The 18,121-nt window shown below is 49.1% G+C and overlaps 1 protein-coding gene across 3 annotated transcripts in view; it reads left to right on the forward strand.

The window, feature by feature from the left end:
• The window catches only part of ABAT (4-aminobutyrate aminotransferase), an 88,897-nt gene that overhangs the window by 67,545 nt on the left and 3,231 nt on the right, over positions 1–18,121 (forward strand). For all 3 annotated transcript variants that reach the window (XM_055562262.1, XM_055562264.1, XM_055562263.1), the window contains 9 exons: positions 1,790–1,870; positions 2,482–2,574; positions 3,048–3,110; positions 4,094–4,157; positions 5,172–5,320; positions 7,873–8,010; positions 9,575–9,742; positions 11,197–11,343; positions 16,222–16,333. In XM_055562262.1, the coding sequence (XP_055418237.1) occupies positions 1,790–1,870; positions 2,482–2,574; positions 3,048–3,110; positions 4,094–4,157; positions 5,172–5,320; positions 7,873–8,010; positions 9,575–9,742; positions 11,197–11,343; positions 16,222–16,333 (1,015 nt within the window). The remainder of the gene's footprint in view (positions 1–1,789; positions 1,871–2,481; positions 2,575–3,047; positions 3,111–4,093; positions 4,158–5,171; positions 5,321–7,872; positions 8,011–9,574; positions 9,743–11,196; positions 11,344–16,221; positions 16,334–18,121) is intronic.

The following is an 18,121-nucleotide window of genomic DNA, read 5'->3' on the forward strand; positions in this document are numbered from 1 at the left end:
TTGCCTGCAGAATTCCATGGACAGAGGAGCCTAGTGGACTATAGCCCCATGGGGTTGCAAACAGTCAGACATGACTGAGCAATTAACACTTTCACTTGCTTTGAAACCATTAGTCTTAACCACTGGACTATCAGGGAAAATCCCCCAATCCTTTTCTGATGACCTCATTGCTTATCCGCTGTACAGCCCCCACTCAGACTCTTGCTGATCCTTCAGGGGGCACTGGCTGCACCTGGAGAGACAGATCAGCTCTGTTCTTATCCCCATTTGCATTTCCATTTGCATCTTTTCCATAAGGGTGGACACATGTTGATACGTTTATCAACAGCCACAGAAGGTTCACCACTCAGTGAACCCTAACATACAATGGTGACCTTTGCACGTGCCATTTTACCAGCGACACAACATTATCATCAGTGGATGTGCCTTCGTTTGCTTAACCTAATTTTGGCATTTAGAGTGGTTCTCCTTTTTGTTGAGTGACGCTCCCTCGTTTCCTGGGTTTCAGAAGCGAGTGTCTGTGTAGCGTCAGATATGCACTGTAGATTTCCTTACAGAGGGAATCCTTCTCTAGACCTGCCTCTCAAAAAAAGGGAGTTTTCTAACACTACTTCTCTTCATCGGCAGCTCTTTCATTAGCCAGCTTCTTCATCCGATTGCTCTCCTACACCTCACTCTCTTTAAAACTTAGTTACTGAGACCTCTTTCCCGTTTTTGTTTTTTTTAATTAAAATATAATTCACATGAGGTCAGATCCATCCTTTGCCATATACAATTCTATGGATTTCAACAAACCCATAAACTGGGAATTCCCTGGTGGTCCAGCATGGTTCCACAGCAGGGGGCATGGGTTTGATCCCTGGTCAAGGAGCTAAGATCCTACAAGAAACTTAGTGGGACCAAAAAATAAATAAAGCTTAAATTTTTTTTTCAAATTTATTTGATAATTTTAAAAATAATTTTATTTATTTATCTATTTATTTTTTGGCTGTGCTGGGTCTTCATTGCTGCACAGGCTTTTCTCTAGTTGCAGGGAGCAGGGGCGACTCTGTAGCTGCAGTGACAGGCTTCTCATTGGGGTGGCTTCTTCTGTTGCAGAGCACAGGCTCCAAGGTGTGCTGGGAATCTTTGGAAAAGCAGGTGGGCAGTTCGTCAACGTGAGGCTGCCGTCAAGGCATCCTTCTTAAATAAAACTTTTTGGTGTTGTTCAGTCGCCAAGTCGTGTCCTACTCTTAGCGACCCCATGGACTAGTATGCCAGGCTTCCCTGTCCTTCACTATCTCCCAGAGTTTGCTCAAACTCATGCCCATTGAGTCAGTGATGCTATCTAACCATCTCATCCTCTGCTGCCCCCTTCTCCCGTCTTCAATCTTTCCCAGCATCAGGGTCTTTTCCAGTGACTCGGCTCTTCGCATCAGGTGGCCAAAGTATTGAAGCTTCAGCTTCAGCATCAGTCCTTCCAGTGAATACTCAGGGTTGATTTTGTTTAGGATTGACTGGTTTGATTTCTTTGCTGTCCATGGGACTCTTAAGAGTCTTCTCCAGCACCACAGTTCAAAAGTGTCAATCCTTCAGCACCAATTCTTTCTTTATAGTGATAGCGCAGTACCCCAGCCAAGAAACTGACACTTTGTTTTCAACCCAGAGCCATCCTAGTGGATTTCTCTAAAAGTGCAGGAAAATCTGTCATTCCTGGAAGTGTGAAACACATCCACTCTGAAAAGCATCGCCGGTGGGCGGGACCTGGGTCAGGCAAGAAATCACTGCTGGCATCCTGGCTTTTTTGCAGAGCACATTCATCAACAGACCTGCCCTCGGAATCCTTCCTCCGGAGAACTTTGTGGAGAAGCTCCGGGAGTCCCTGCTCTCAGTGAGTGACTCCATGGGGACAGACTGCAACATGAGGACCCACCTCCGCCCTCCCCACCGCTGGCCCTTGGCTCTGATCTTCAGGAAGCCAGAGTAGCTGGGAAGGAAAGGGTTGGCATCCGTAGCAGTTAAGGATGGGGTGTTTCTGCATTAGTCTCACTCTTCCTGCTGTTTCTTTCAGGATGAGTCTTTTTAAATTTTTCCTTGGAAGAAAAGCTGGGATCCCTCGCGTGCTAGGGGGTGGAGTAGGGGGAAAGGGAACCCAGGGGAACTTAAATTAGCATGGATCCCACAACTGGAGCTTTGCCTGTGTCCTTCAGTCCTCCCTGACTTTGGGTTTCAGTGGCCACAACAATCAGTGTCCTTTGGAATCCTGGCTTCCCACCTGTAAAATATACAGGCAGTGGCGGGGAGGGCCATCAGGAGGGACCTATAGGCTTCATTCACCTTTTTCCCTCTCTGGCCTCCAGTCCCCAGGCCTTTCTTGGCTTCTCGCTCACCCTCCCAGTCTGGCTGCATCCAGGACTCCATACCTGGTTCCCTGCCCGCATGTAGCGGCTCAGCTGGAGGGAGGGGGGAGTGGGGAGCCCACGACTGTTTCCCTCCCCATAGGTGGCTCCCAAAGGGATGTCCCAGCTCATCACGATGGCCTGCGGCTCCTGCTCCAACGAGAACGCCTTCAAGACCATCTTCATGTGGTACCGGGTGAGATTTGGGGCATGCATGTGTGTGCACGTATGCGCACACACACACACAGAGACTCCTCAGCTCCCAGCCGCACAGTCAGCCCTTATCCAATTATTCATCCCAGTTGGCCGGAATATTGGACATCAGTGACCATGTCCAAAATCCAGGGAGGGCCACTGGCTAGTCAAGCCTTTCTAAACATCCCAGCAGAGAATGGTACAAAACCTCCCCAGTGTGCTACGCTAGTTTACCTGGAATAACATACCATCTCACAGATCTTCACTGTTGCCAATAGAAGGATGAGCCTTATGCGTCCATCTGTTTCATCGCGAGCACTATGAACGGTCTCGTGCCTCCGTCCATACATGTAACATTGACATGTGTGAGCAGCTCTTGAGAAAGCACCCCCTCGTGGCCTAGATGTGGGTGCAAAGTGGCAGCTCTATCTGCCCCAGAGCATCTCTGAGAATCTTTTCTGTTCCATTTGTCAGAGCAAGGAAAGGGGCCAGTCGAGCTTCTCCAAAGAGGAGCTGGAGACGTGCATGGTCAACCAGGTGAGCCCAGCACCCACTCCGCGCAGACCCTGGGGCCTGGGGTGTGTGGGGTCCTGTCCTCCTCAAGTCAGAGGGTGTCTCGGTTTGTAAAAAAACAAAACCCCACAACATCTGTGAAGTGCAATCAAACAAGCTGCATCTCATATCACATTTGGAGATGAACAAAGGAAAACGACCAGAGGGTATTCTGGAGTTTGTGGGAGAAGGTGCTGGAGTTTTTCCTGGGAGTCTCGGGGACCCAGTGGAGTTGAGCCAGGTCAACCTCCCAGAGACTCAGGGGCCCCCAGGGTGGCCTCTGCAATGTCCCCAGCAGCTCTTCCTGAGTCGCCTGGAGGCAGGTCTGATTTCTTTGCTGAGTGGAGGGTCAGAAGGCAGTGCTGCTGTGCCGTTCACTTAGGGCCAGGAAAGGCCTGGGTGTTCGTGAATTCTTCCTGCTCCCAGGGGCAGCCCTGGAGGGCCAAGGAAAGCTGGTGTTCCTCCCCTCCTGCTGATCCAAAGCCTGGGCATGTCCTGTGCGGGGCCCAGCTCGGCATCAGGTCATGGGCGGCAGGTACCACCCCCACACCTGGCCCACCTGTGGGCTGTGGGAGCCAGAGCCACCAAAGCAGGGAAAGGAGAGGGGCTGGGAGGAACTTGAAGGGCCCGTCGACAGCTGGGGTGGTGATGGAAAGGAGAAAGGGGGTGGTGGGGGCCCTAGGGCAGCACGCCCACCCACCTTCAGGCTTGGCCAGGAAAGATGGGCGCCCGTGATACAGAACTTGTGAGAAGACAGAGGTTCAGAAATGTATCTCATGAAACCCCTTGATTTAAAAAAAAGAAAAAAATCCACGGGCTGGATTTTGACCTCTGGTATCCAGTTTGTAACTTCCCCCTGCGAAGGGACCCTTGGTTCCTCTGAGATTTCATGCTCCTCGAGGTTCATGGGAGCAGCCACCTAGGTCCCTAGTTCACAATCCTGACCGATGGTTGTTTCCTGGTTCCAGGCCCCTGGGTGCCCTGACTACAGCATCCTCTCCTTCATGGGTGCTTTCCACGGGAGGACCATGGGTAAGGAGGGCCGTGGGATCTGGAGGTAGCAGGTAGAGTAATAATAACAACAATAGCAATAGCTGCCTCTGATCGGGCATGGCGGCTTCTACTTACGGTCTCCTTGATTGCACACCATTCCCTGCGGACTAGGGGTGGCTGTTCCCACTTTGCAGATGTGGAAACTGAGGCTCAGCAAGGGAAGGAACATTCAAGGCCATTCAGTGGCAGAGCTAGGATTTAAACCCTTGCCGCTCTGCCTTCAAAGTTAGTCTGTGATAAATCAGAAAGCAATGACACACACACACACACACACACACACACAAAGACACAAGTGTGCCCCTTCAGCTTCAGGATATTCCCGAGAACTGGGGTTCTGCGGGCACCGGGTCTCCCCAGGCTGCCCCATATCATTCTCAAAAACAGTCTGGCAGAAACCAACACAATATTGTAAAGCAATTTTACTCCACCTAAAAAGTAAATTTAAAAATAATTAAAAAGCGTTTGCTGTGGTCCTGCTTTATTGAAGGTACCATTCACTGAAGGCACAGTAGTTCTGAAATGAAAAAAGTACAATCTTTGCCTTAAAAAAATCTAATAGATAAAGACTTTGGGAATTAAGAGTGTATCTTGACCTGCCCTAAAGTTTTTATAACTACTGTGATTAAAACCAGGCATTCATGAAGGTTTAGAGAGACCATGTCATGGATTTGTTGTTGTTGTTCAGTCGCTAAGTAGTATCTGACTCTTTGCAACCCCATGGACTTCAGCACACCAGGCTTCACTACCTCCCAGAGTTTGCTCAAATTCATGTCCATTGAGTCGGTCCTATAGTGATGTAATGAGTCAGTGATGTAATGATGTAATGGATAGAGGGGTTAATTCTGTTTCTGAGAAGCCCAATCTTCATTTTCTGTGATCCAAAACATAAAATTTAATAAATTCACAAACTTTGAAATTCTTAAAAAAAAAAAAAAGAACGGTCCACCCTCCTTCCCCAAGCCAACCTCTGCTCTTCTGTTCTGCTGGGCTTAGGTTGCTTAGCAACCACGCACTCCAAAGCCATTCACAAGATTGACATCCCCTCCTTCGACTGGCCCATCGCACCGTTCCCACGGCTGAAATATCCTCTGGAAGAGTTTGTGAAAGAGAACCAACAAGAAGAGGCCCGCTGTCTAGAAGAGGTAACACCCGGACCCTCTCGGTCCTCTCCTCAACACCCCGTCCTGACCCTCAGCACCCTGAGAATTAGCCCAGATAAGAGGAATACACACAGAGTGTCTGGGGATCCATGTGGCACTCCCTGGGTGGGTCAGAGGGACAGGGAGCCACGTGTCCCGATGTTCCATGTTAGGAAAGGCAGCGAGACACTTATTTTGCCACCCAGCCTCCATCACCCAGCTTCTGGTACCAACTTCTGTATCATTTAAGTTTCTTTGGGGACAAGCTTCACTGACTCCAGAATAAGAGAAAATGAACTGATAGAAAGAATATGGGACAGCTCATAGGAAAACTGATTCCAGGGGGTCCTCTAGTCCACTGTGTCTCAGTCTTCGCCAGAATCCTGGGGCTTTTGGGGAAGCCCTGGAGGTTGCAGGGTGGGAGGCTAAGGATGGGCAACCCTAGTCACCACGCCTTCACTTCAACCAACAGCCCCACCTTGATCTGTCCCAGATATTAGGGTTCCATGTAAGATGTTGAAAGGATTCTGTTGTTTGAGGGGGCAGGTGGGGAGTGGCTATCACTGTTCAGATTTGGATTTGAGCTCAGATAAGGCTGGTTTCCCTCTTACCCACAACTTTCTTTTGAATTAATAGGTTTCGCGTACTAGGTGTGAAGCTAGGTGCTAGGTGTTTCGTTGTTGTCGTGGTCTAGTCACTAAGTTGTATCCGACTCTTTTGCGACCCTATGGACTGTAGCTTCCCTGGCTCCTCTGTCCATGAGATCTCCCAGACAAAAATATTGGGGTGTGTTGTCATTTCCTGCTTCAGGGGATCTTCCCAATCCAGGGATCAAACCCACATCTCCTGCATTGCAGGCAAATTCTTTACCGCTGACTCACCTGGCTATTTAGTGGTAAATAAAAGAAGCAAGATGATGGAGTCCAAGCAAAATAAGGCCAGCCACATGTCCCCACAGCCTTCCTAGTCATATTTTTAAAAAGTAAAAAGACCTGGGAGAATAATTTTAATAACATTTTATTGAACCCAGTGTATCCCAAAATATTACTGTGTCAACATGTCGTTAATATTTTTAAATTATTGATGAGATATTTTTATATGCTTTTTTTGTGTTGAACCTTCAAACTGCTGGGTGTGTTTTAGACGTAAAGTACATCTCAGTTTGGACCAGCTGCATTCCAAGTGCTGGATAGACATGTGTCTCTTCTGCATCTGATCAGAAAGTGCAGACTAGTCAGAAACACAGCGCTGGACAAATAAATGAAAAAATAGCCATGCCATGACAAATTGCAAATGACACTCAAAGAAAAAAAAGCATCTGACCACTTCCGTGGGGCCATTGGTGAGGCAGAGACTACATCATTCACATAGATGATTTTCCTTTAATTCTGCATAACAGAGAAAGATGGCACTTGTTACTCTATCTGGGTATGTGGTTTGGGTTTTTTAGATTAAGTATAATTATTAAATTATTAATGAAGTATCACAATTACTATTCCTTAATTATTTATAAGATGATGCCTGTTTTAGAACAAGACTCCAAGAAATATAACCACTTGGGGAAAATCAGATGCTTTTCTTACTACTCCATCACTGTTAACAGTTAAAAACTTTTTTTTCTTGTAATGACCTATAGGGAAGGAGAATCAGAAAAAGAATATGTGTGTATGTGTGTGTGTTTGTGTGTGTGTAACTTAATTTGCTTTATACCAGCAACTAACACAACACTGTAAATTAACTATACTTCAATGTCTTTTTAATGATTTTAATGTAGAAGGGTGCCCATTACTCCACATCCTCTCCAGCATCTATTATTTGTACACTTTTGATGGTGGCCATTCTGACTGGTGTGAGGTTGTAAATTACTGTACTTTTGATTTGCATTTCTCTAATAATTAGTGATGTTGAGCATCTTTTTATGTGCCTGTTGGCTATGTGTATGCCTTCTTTGAAGAAATGTCTATTTAGGCCTCCTGACCATTTTTTGATTGGGTCATTTGGTTTTTTGTTACTGAGTTATATGAGTTGTTTGTATATTTTAGAAATTGAGCCCTTGTCTGTCGCATCATTTGCAAGCATTTTCTCCCAGTTCATTGGTTGTCTTTTTGTTTTGCTTATGGTTTCTTTCACTATGCAAAAGCATATACATTTGATTAGATCCCGTTTATTTATTTTTGCTTTTATTTCTATTGCCTGGGAGACTGACCTAAGAAAATGTTGCTAAAATTTATATCAGGGAATGTTTTGCCTATGTTCTGTCCTAGGAGTTTTGTGGTGTTGTGTCTATATCTAAGTCTTTAAGGCATTTTGAGTTTACTTTGTGTATGGCATGAGGGTGTGTTCTAACTTCACTGACTGCCATGCAGCTGTCCAGGTTTCCATGCACCACTTGCTAAAGAGAAACTGTCTTTTCTCCACTGTATATTCTAATGATAAGACACCATGACATCATCAGCATAACTTCCAGGGGTCCACAGCACCCCCCATGCCCATCCTCCTCGGGGGCTGCCCAAGAGCCCCCACGAGCCCTTGTCCCGGCCCCCTTTGGAATCCAGGTGGAGGACCTGATCGTGAAATACCGGAAGAAGAAGAGGACGGTGGCCGGCATCATTGTGGAGCCCATCCAGTCTGAGGGCGGAGACAACCACGCCTCGGACGACTTCTTCCGGAAGCTGAGAGACATCTCCAGGAAGGTCAGTGCCCGGGGCCAGTTAGTTGGTTTTCCAGGGCAAAGGGTGAGCCTGGACTCCTTGTAAACTTCCAGATGTTTCCGAGGCTACCTGTGGGCCTTGTGGATAGAAAACTTGGGGTTGACGGCAGGACAGGGAATTCTTCCCTAAAATCTTCTTCCAAAGTCAGCCTCCAACCTGCCATCTTAGGTGGTGGTGGTGGTTTAGTCACTAAGTCGTGTGCAATTCTTGCGACCCCATGGACAGTAGCCTGCCAGGCGCCTCTGTCCATGGGATTCTCCAGGCAAGAATACTGGAGTGGGTTGCCATTTCCGTCTCCAGAGGATCTTCCCAACCCAGAGATCAAACCCGGGTCTCCCGCTTTGCAGGCAGGTTCCATCTTAGGGACACTCTCAAACAAGAGAAGGTCCCAGGGAAAGCCTCAGCCCCTTCGTCCCTTTTCTTTCTGGGGATCCCACCTCATCTTTCAGCCCATTGTGGTTCACTCTCCACAGAAACCAAATGAACAAACTTTAATATCATGTCTATTTTGGGCTTCCCAGATGACCCTGTGGGCTTCCTCTGTGGCTCAGCTGGTAAAGAACCCGCCTGCAACGCAGGAGACCTGGGTTTAATCCCTGGGTTGGGAAGGTCCCCTGGAGAAGGGAAAGGCTACCCACTCTAGTATTCTGGCCTGGAGAATTTCATGGATTGTGTAGTCCATGGGGTCTCAAAGAGTCGGACACAACTAAGCGACTTTCACTTTCAGATGACGCTAGTGGTAAAGAACCTGCCTGCCAATGCAGGAGACATAAGAGATGTGGGTTTGATCTCTGGGTTGGGAAGATCCCCTGGAGAAGGGAATGACAACCCTCTTCAGTATTCTTGCCTGGAGAATCCCATGAACAGAGGATTCTGGCGGGCTACAGTCCACAGGGTTGCAAAGAGTCGGACACGACTGAAGCATTTAGCATGCCTGCATATCTATTTTAATGTGTCTTGGTCCACCCAAGCAGTCAGTTTACAGATAAAGGTGATAAAAATTGATTTAAACACATATGCTAAGTAAATAATAGTCCAGGTGGACTTCCCTTGTGGTCTACTGGTTAGGACTCTGCGATTCCACTGAAGGGGCAGGGGTTCGATCCCTGCTCCGGGAACTAAGATCCTGCCTATAGCATGGTGTGGCCAAAATTAAGACCAATAATAACAATAGTCTGGGTGCTGATCAGAGCTGGCAAACATGGCACCTGAAGTTTGGGAAACGGAGCCGCCTTATCATTGGGACACGCCTCCTTCTGAGCACGTTGGCCTGCTCAGGAACCAAAGCCAGTGGTTCAAGGAGACTTTGATGTTCCGATTTTGTTCCAGTTGGGCAGTGGGAGGCCACGCGCAGACACAGCCCTGCAGGAACTGCCCTCCTAAGCCTTCGTTTGGTTTTGCACAGCCTGAGAACACGGGCTGGGTGTGAGGTTCAGAAAGCAGTGGCTCTTGCGCTGGATTCGGGGATCCGAGGTCCGAGGTGGGCGAGTCCGAGGTGGGCGGGGTGCGCGCGGTGTTCATGTCTCCCTCACCCCGCCTGCGCCAGCACGGCTGTGCCTTCTTGGTGGACGAGGTTCAGACTGGAGGAGGCTGCACGGGCAAGTTCTGGGCCCACGAGCACTGGGGCTTGGATGACCCGGCGGACGTGATGACCTTCAGCAAGAAGATGATGACCGGGGGCTTCTTCCACAAGGAGGAGTTGCGGCCCAACGCTGTGAGTGGGGACCCCGCCTGCCTGCCCCCTCCCCACCTCTGCTTTCCAGGGCAGGGGGCGTTGCTTTCTCTTAACTGCTTCTTTCTCACCAACAAGGCACTGAGTAAATACCTAAATGTCTCACAGAAGTTTCAGAAGCCTTATTTCTTCTCAACCTAATTTAAAGGCAATGGTTACAGTCACCCCAGCTCTCTCTGCAGGGTTGACTTTATAGCAGTCTATCTTCAGGCTTCTGATTTTTCTCTCTGTGCACAAGCAAAAATATTGTCAATAGCTGCTGCCGTGAACAGCGCCTTTATCTCTGACCCAGTTCTAAATACTCTGCTTGTACTTTTAATCCTTACAACATCTAACCAAGTAAATGTTATTTTTCTCTCCCATTTTGCTAATGAGGAATCAGGCACAGAGACGTTAAGTAAGTTGTTTAAGGTCACACAGCAGGTTAAGTGACAAAGTCAAGATATAAACCCAGAGCTCATGCTCTTAACCACTTTACTGGAATGCCATATGTACATACAGATTCTCTCTTTCTCTCTCTCTCTCAGGGCCCAGGGTCCCTCCTTCCATCATTCCTTCATATAGCTTCTACCCTCAAGGTCACCTCATGATCCAAAATGGCTACTTGGGCTCCAGCCCTCAAATTTCAATTTTAGGCAGTAGGAAGGAAAAAGGAGGCAAGGACAGAGGGCCCACTTCTCATCCTTAAGCAGCTTTCCCAGAAATCCCACAACGTTTCTGTTTCTCCTGCTTTTGCCTAAGATCTGCTCACGTGGCCACTCTTAACTGCAAGAGAGAATGGGCAGTGTGTTTCAGCTGGGCTGCATTGACGCCTGAAAGAGGAGTAAAGCGAGCGGCCTTTAAGGGCCAGGCTGCCATCGGTCCACTCTTGACTCCACCAAAGTGCTGTATGTTCACAGACAAATCACTTCACCTGGAACCCCAGCTCATCCTTTGTGAAAATAAGAATTGTTGTGATGAGGAGCCAACTGTCTCAGTTTCCCCAGGACTGAGGGATTTTCCAGGGCCTGGATGAGTTGGTATCCCTAATAGTAGTAACTAGAAGACCCACAGGGCTTCCCCAGGGGCTCAGCTGTAAAGAATCGCCTGCAGTACAGGAGACGCGGGCTCGATCCCTGGGTGGGGAAGATCCCCTGGAGGAGGGCAACCCACCCCAGTATTCTAGCCTGGAGAATCCGGTGGACAGAGGCGCCTGAAAGGCTACAGTCCGTAGGGTCGCAAAGAGTCGAACATGACTGAAGCAACTTTAGCACACACGTGTTTAAGACCTACAAGATTGCTGTGATGGAGAGAATTTGATGAGACCATGTGTTATCCTCCCAGCCCTTAGCAGCTGCTCGCTGAGTTGATCTCTCTCCTCTTAAACGGGGAGAAGTATGTCTGAGGCTACGTCTGGAACCTTTCTGATACCCAGTGATATCTGATTCCGATTCCAGCCTTACCGGATCTTCAACACGTGGCTGGGAGACCCGTCCAAGAACCTGCTGCTGGCTGAGGTCATCAACGTCATCAAGCGAGAGGACCTGCTGAACAATGCAGCCCATGCTGGGAAGGTCCTGCTCACGGGACTGCTTGACCTTCAGGTACTCCGCCACCCCTGCCCCACCCCAACCCTCCAAGACCCCCACCCATGGCCCCCCAAGGCCCCTGGGGCAACAGCTGAGCCCTTCAGGGTGGCATAGCACCACGGTCCCAGCGATTCTGAATGGGCTGAGCCATTTCTGTAGGGAGTGCCTTTCTAGCCCTCATTTCCAACCTTGTTCCCGATTCCTGAGTTCCTAGTTTTCTGCTAACATCCTCCTCTGAGTTCAGACATCCCTCCTTTGAGAAACCTCCCCAACACTCCTCTCTCCTTCCCACCCATGTGCTGCCTGTTCCCTCCCCTGGACCATCTTCTACACCCTGATCACTCCGTAGCAGTGCTCTCCAGGGGGACAGATTGCAAGCTCTTGTCGTTGCTTAGTCGTGTCCGACTCTTTACGACCTCATGGACTGCAGCACACCAGGTTTCCCTGTCCTTCACCATCTCCTGGAGTTCGCTCAAATTCATGTCCATTGAGTCGGTGATGCCATCCAACCATCTCATCCTCTGTCATCCCCTCCTCCTCCCGCCTTCTTCAATCTTTCCCAGCATCAGGGTCTTTTCCAGTGAGTCAGTTCTTCGCATCAGGTGGCCAAAGTATTAGAGTTTCAGCTTCAGCATCAGTCCTTCCAGTGAATATTCAGGGTTGATTTTCTTTAGGACTGACTAGTTTGATCTCCTTGCAGTCCAAGGGACTCTCAAGAGTCTTCTCCAGCACCACAGTTCAAAAGCATTAGTTTTGCTTACAATCAAGATTGCAAGCTATACACATAATTTCAAAGGTCCTGCTGCTGCTGCTGCTGCTAAGTCGCTTCAGTCGTGTCCGACTCTGTGTGACCCCATAGACGGCAGCCCACCAGGCTCCCCCGTCCCTGGGATTCTCCAGGCAAGAACACTGGAGTGGGTTGCCATTTCCTTCTCCAATGCATGAAAGGGAAAAGTGAAAGGGAAGTCGCTCAGTCGTGTCCGACTCTTCGCGACCCCATGGTCTGCAGCTTACCAGGCTCCTCCGTCCATGGGATTTTCCAGGCAAGAGTACTGGAGTGGGGTGCCATTGCCTTCTCCATCAAAGGTCCTAGTAGCCATGCTAAAAGTTAAAAAGAAGGAGGTGAAGTTAATTTGAACAATATATTTTACTTGACCCGTCATATCCAAAATATTATTTCAACATGCCATCAATATAGAAAATTACGTGATATTTCACATTCTTCTTCTCATAAGTCTTTGAAACCCAGTACGTATTTTACACTTAGTTGTTGTTCGGTCGGAGAAGGCAATGGCAACCCACTCCAGCACTCTTACCTGGAAAAGCCCATGGACAGAGGAGCCTGGTGGGCTGCAGTCCATGGGGTCGCGAAGAGTCGGACACGACTGAGCGACTTCATTGTCACTTTTCACTTTCATGCATTGGAGAAGGAAATGGCAACCCACTCCAGTGTTCTTGCCTGGAGAATCCCAGGGACCAGGGAGCCTGGTGGGCTGCCGTCTATGGGGTCGCATAGAGTCGGACACGACTGAAGTGACTTAGCAGCAGCAGTAGCAGTTGTTCGGTCACGAAGTCGTGTCCTACTCTTTGCAACCCCATGGACTGCAGCACAGCAGGCTACCCTGTCCTTCGCTATCTCCCAGAGTTTGCTCAAACTCAAGTCCACTGAGTTGGTGATGCCATCCAACCATCTCATTCTCTGTTTCCCCCTTCTCCTCCTGCCCTCAGTCACTTAGGGCACACCCCAATTTGAAGTCACATTTCCACAGCCACATGTGGCCCGCTCATTGGACAGTAGAGCTCTCTATTATAGTTATTTGCCTTTGTTGTGTCTATTCCCTGCACGACACACTCTCCTAGATTTGGGGGTGGGGGATGTGGCTGGGAGGAACCACAGTGTCTCCAGGAGGAGAGCTGACCCTCCCCAGATGGCTGGACAGAAAGCGCCCTTCCTTCCTCCGGGAGCTTGAAGCATCCAGTCCCTGGTGAGCTCAGCGGAACCGCTGATGGTGATGGCGACGCTGACAGCGCTGTTGACGTTGAAGGGAGGAGGGACGGTAGTGAGAACAGCGTCCACTGATTGAGAGCCTGCTCCCCCAAGTCCTCTCACAAGGGGCCTCGTGCATTCCTGTTTTAAGTCCAGCAGTCACGCTAGTGATGGAGACACCACTATTCTCCCCATTTTACAGATGAGGAAACTGAAGGGCAGAGAGTTATTAACTTGTCCAAAGTTACACAGCTTCCACTGTGCTTCTTTTTCTTTATTTTTAAAATGTACTTATTTCTTTGGCTGCACCGGCTCTAAATTGCAGCACACAGGATCTTTAGTTGCAGCATGTGGGATCTAGTTCCTCGACCAGGGGTGGAACCCAGGCCCCCAGCATTGGAAGTATAGAGTCTTGGTGGCCTCTGGACCACCAAGGAGGACTTCCACTGGGGTTTGAACCTGACTTTGGTGGCCTTCAAAGTCCATGTTCTTTGCCAGTGTTCACCTCTTTGACATGATCAAAGACATCATCCTTTTAAATTGTTTTTCCATCAGTTGAAACTTTGCTCTGTTTAAAATTATTTTTCCATCAATTGAAAATTTGCTCTGTGCCAAGCATTGTGTTAAGTGCATTATCTCATTTAATCCTCAGAATAGGATTACTGCATTTCAAGGGAAAATAAATGCAGGATCCCCCAGTTACATTTAAATTTCACAAGTCCAAAGCCCAGGGGAGAAAGGCAGGTAATAGACTTGGTTCCCATCACAGGGAAGAGGCAGGAGCTTCAGGGACCAACTTCCTCCTCCCCGGATAGGGATGTGAGAGTTAGCAAATTACAATACAAGACTCTCAGTTAAGTTTTTAAAAGATGGGAGTTAATTTTTTTTTTTTAGCACACATATATCCCATGCAATGTTTCGGACATACTTACACTGAAAAATTAGAAGTTGCTTGTCTGGGGCTTCCTTGGTGAGTCATTGGTAAAAAATCCACCTGCCAATTCAGGAGACTCAGGTCCCATCCCTGATCTGAGAAGATCCCACATGTCAGAACAGCTCAGCCCACGCGCCACAGCTACTGAGCCTGTGCTCTAGAGCCCGGGAGCCGCAACTGCAGAAGCCTCCCTGCCTGCAGCCCGTGTTCCGCAACAAGAGTTCGTTCAGTTGTTCAGTCGTGTCCGACTCTTTGTGACCCGGTGGAGTGCAGCACACCAGGCTTCCCTGCCCATCACCAACTCCTGGAGCTTGCTCAAACTCATGTCCATCGAGTCGGTGATGCCATCCAACCATCTCATCCTCTGTTGTCCCCTTCTCCTCCAGCCTTCAATCTTTCCCAGCATCAGGGTCTTTTCCAATGAGTCAGTTCTTTGCATTAGGTGGCCAAAGTATTGGGGTTTCAGCTTCAGCATCCTTCCAATGAAGGAAATGGCAACCCACTCTAGTACCCTTGCCTGGAAAATCCCATGGACAGAGGAGCCTGGTAGGCTACAGTCCATGGGGTCGCAAATAGTCAGACACAGCTGAGCGACTTCACTTACCTTTTTCCTTTCCTGGTACGTGCTCTAGAGATATCTGTTCTTTACAATCTCATATCGGGGATAAAGATATACAATGCACAGTCTTCAATGTCAAACCTTCAGGCCTTCCATGACTCTGTTTAGCCCTTCGGCTAGTGACACCCTTTCTCAGCAACTCCCTCAAGGCTCTGGGAACAGTCACTATGGTTTTCCATCAGTCACATCAGTACTTCACCATCTTGTTTTCAAGATGTTTTTCCATGATGTACTTTTTACTGCTCCCAGCCCTTCGCCTGGGGGCGATGAGAAAGTCATTCTTATTTTTCAAAGAAGCTCTGTTAATTATAGTACAGGCCTGTGCATAGCATATTCCCTACAGTACTCCGCAGCAAGAGAGGCCACCACAATGAGAAAACCACGCACCACGAGTAGAGAGTAGCCTTCCACGCACCGAAACTAGAGAAAAGCTCGCACAGCAAGGAAGACCCAACACAGCCAAAAATAAATAAATAAAAGTTAAAAAAGAAAAGAACTTGCTTATCTGAAATTTATCTGGGTGTCTTGTATTTTTTTCTGGCACCCCTAAGCCAGAACAAGTTGAAGTTAGAAGAATATAATTCTCATTTTCTGGATGGGAATGGGGAGCTTTAAACCCAGGTCTGCCTGATTGTAGATGCTGAAGGGGTTAAGTGTGGCTGCTGAGACAGCTGAGCCCCTCCAACTGTGCTGCATGTAGCTCAAAGGGGGATTTCTTTTTCTTTTCTTGGACTGGATTTGCATTTAGACTGAGGCTGGGTGGGAGCAGGTGCTAGAAAAAGCCTCTGGGAAGGATGGGAGCAGAAGGACCTTCCCTCCTCCTGCCCGTTCCCTCCCCCGTTGCCAGGGTGGCAGGGAAATGTCAGACACTTCTGTGTCCCCTGGGGGGACAGCTGGGCCCCAATTGCAGTTGTCGGTGCCGAAGTGTGGACGTGCCAGGGCCGGCCGGGCTCTGCAAGGATCCTGTTGTTCTGAGGCTGTCCCTGCCCTGAGCCAAGTGGCCATGAGGTCCACGTAGACTGATGGCTGCCTTGGCTCTTTTCTTTTTTACTGCACCGGGTCTTCGTTGCTGCATGGGCTTTCTCTAGTTGCAGTGAGCAGGGGCTAACCTCTAGTTGCAGCGTGCAGGCTTCTTGTTGCGGTGGCTTCTCTTGCCCCGGAGCACAGGCTCTGGGATGCGGGCCTCAGTCATTGTGGTGCACGGGGCTTAGCTGCCCCGCAGGATGTGGGATCTTCCCGGACCAGGGATGGAGCCCATGTCCCCTGCATTGGCAGGCGGATTCTTAACCCCTGGACCACCAGAGAAGTCTTGCCTTCCTTTGCACTGATGCCTGCCTTGTCTCCCAACTGCAGGCCCGGTTCCCCCAGCTCATCAGCAGAGTCAGAGGGCGAGGCACCTTCTGCTCCTTTGACACTCCAGACGAATCAGTGCGGAATAAACTCATTTCAATAGCCAGAAACAAAGGTAAGGCAGCTGGGCAGCGGGGGGCAGGGAGGCGGGGGGAGTGACCACAGTTCCTGGTGGGGGGCCCAATAAGGGCACAGAGGTGAACCTTCACAGGACTAAAAATAGTCTGAATCTCCTTTCTCAAAAGAAGAGAAAGTTACCAGGGAGCTTTATTTGTATGTTGATTCATGTGGCAATATTCCCCAAGGTAGGTGGTGCCTATGCTGGAAAGGATCAGGAAAACTTCCTTCAAGGAGTTTTCAGTCTAGCAGGAAGGGGTGACATCGAAGAGAATATTTCAGAAACAACCTATTACAGTTTTAAGTCCTAGGATGGAAGAAAAGGAGCTAGAGAGCAAATAGATGGGGAAAATGTCCAGGAGATCAGGGAAGGCTTCCTGGAGGAAGCAGCATTTTGCTGGATGAATAGCGGTTGGCCAGGTGAAGAAGGTGAGAAGGAGCATTTTGGGCAGAGGGAGGGAGGTGTTCCTTTAGCTGGGTGAGACGGGGCTTAGAGTGTGACAAGGGACAGAGGTGGCGGCGGATGAATCAGGTTCAGGTGGATAAGGTTCAAGATTCCAGACTTTCTCCTGAGAGCTATGGGAGCCCTGGAAGTTTTAAGTGGGGGAGATCAGAGTGCCTGCTGGGTGTCTAAGCCAGTGTCTTTCATGTAGACCATCTTAGAGGATCCCAGCAGCAACCCTGAAGGGCAGGGTAATTCATCTCCTCTTGAGAATGGAAAAAAAAAAAAACAAGTTTCAGAGACGCTGTGCAACCCAGGCAAGGACCCCAATCTAGTCAAAGGTGAAGTCACCCTTTAAAATAAGCACATTTTGGGGACTCCCTGATGGTCCAGTGGTTAAGACTCTGCGCTTCCCCTGCAGGGGGCATGGGTTCTGTCCCTGGTCCAGGACACTAAGATTCCCGCAGGCCATAAATAAATAGATTTTTAAAGTAAAATAAGCAGATTCCAGGAATTCCCTGGTGGTCCAGTGGTTAAGACTCTGTGCTTCCACTGCATGGGGCACGAGTTCAAACCCTGGTCCGGGAAACTAAGATTCCCACAGGCCATAAATAAATAGATTTTAAAAATAAATTCCAGGAACTCCCTGGCATCCAGTGGTTAAGACTCGGCACTTTCACTGCTGAGACCACAGGTTCCCTCCCTGATTGGGGAACTAAGATCCCGTATGCTAAAAAATAATAATAAGCAGATTCCGTATCTTGGACATGCTGCTGACCTGCCCACACTTTTGTAACTTACTTTTTTTCATAATTGCATTTATTCAGTTACTTTTGGCTGCACTCAGGCTTCCTCTAGTTGCAGGGAGCAGGGGCTACTCTCTATCCGCGTGGTGTGCAGGCTTCTCACTGTGGTGGCTTCTCTCGTGGCGGAGCACAGGCTCTAGAGCACGTGTGGCACACGGGCTTAGCTGCTCCATGGCACGTGGGATCTTCCTGGACCAGGGGTCGAACCCGTGTCCCCTGCACTGGCAGGCCGATTCTTAACCACTGGACCACCAGGGAAGTGCTGTAATTTAGTTCTTTACTTATTTTCTCTCCCTGCCGCACCGTGAGTTCCTAGAAGGCAGGGAGTTGGTCTCAGGGTTTCTCCATCAGCAGGGCTAGTTTGGGGCAACAGAGCTGGCATTCGCAGTTGGAAGGGAGGGAGGGAAGAGAGAAGGGTGGGTGAGCTGGGCGATGGGAGACAACGAGAAGGCTGGATGGGTGGCTAGCGGAAGGATGAAACAGTCCAGATGGATGGTAGCACCCCTGTGTGACCGCGCCCCCAGGGGACCCGCAGCAG

The sequence above is a fragment of the Bubalus kerabau genome, chromosome 23 (genome assembly GCF_029407905.1).
Source record: "Bubalus kerabau isolate K-KA32 ecotype Philippines breed swamp buffalo chromosome 23, PCC_UOA_SB_1v2, whole genome shotgun sequence".
Taxonomy (NCBI): Eukaryota; Metazoa; Chordata; class Mammalia; order Artiodactyla; family Bovidae; genus Bubalus; species Bubalus kerabau.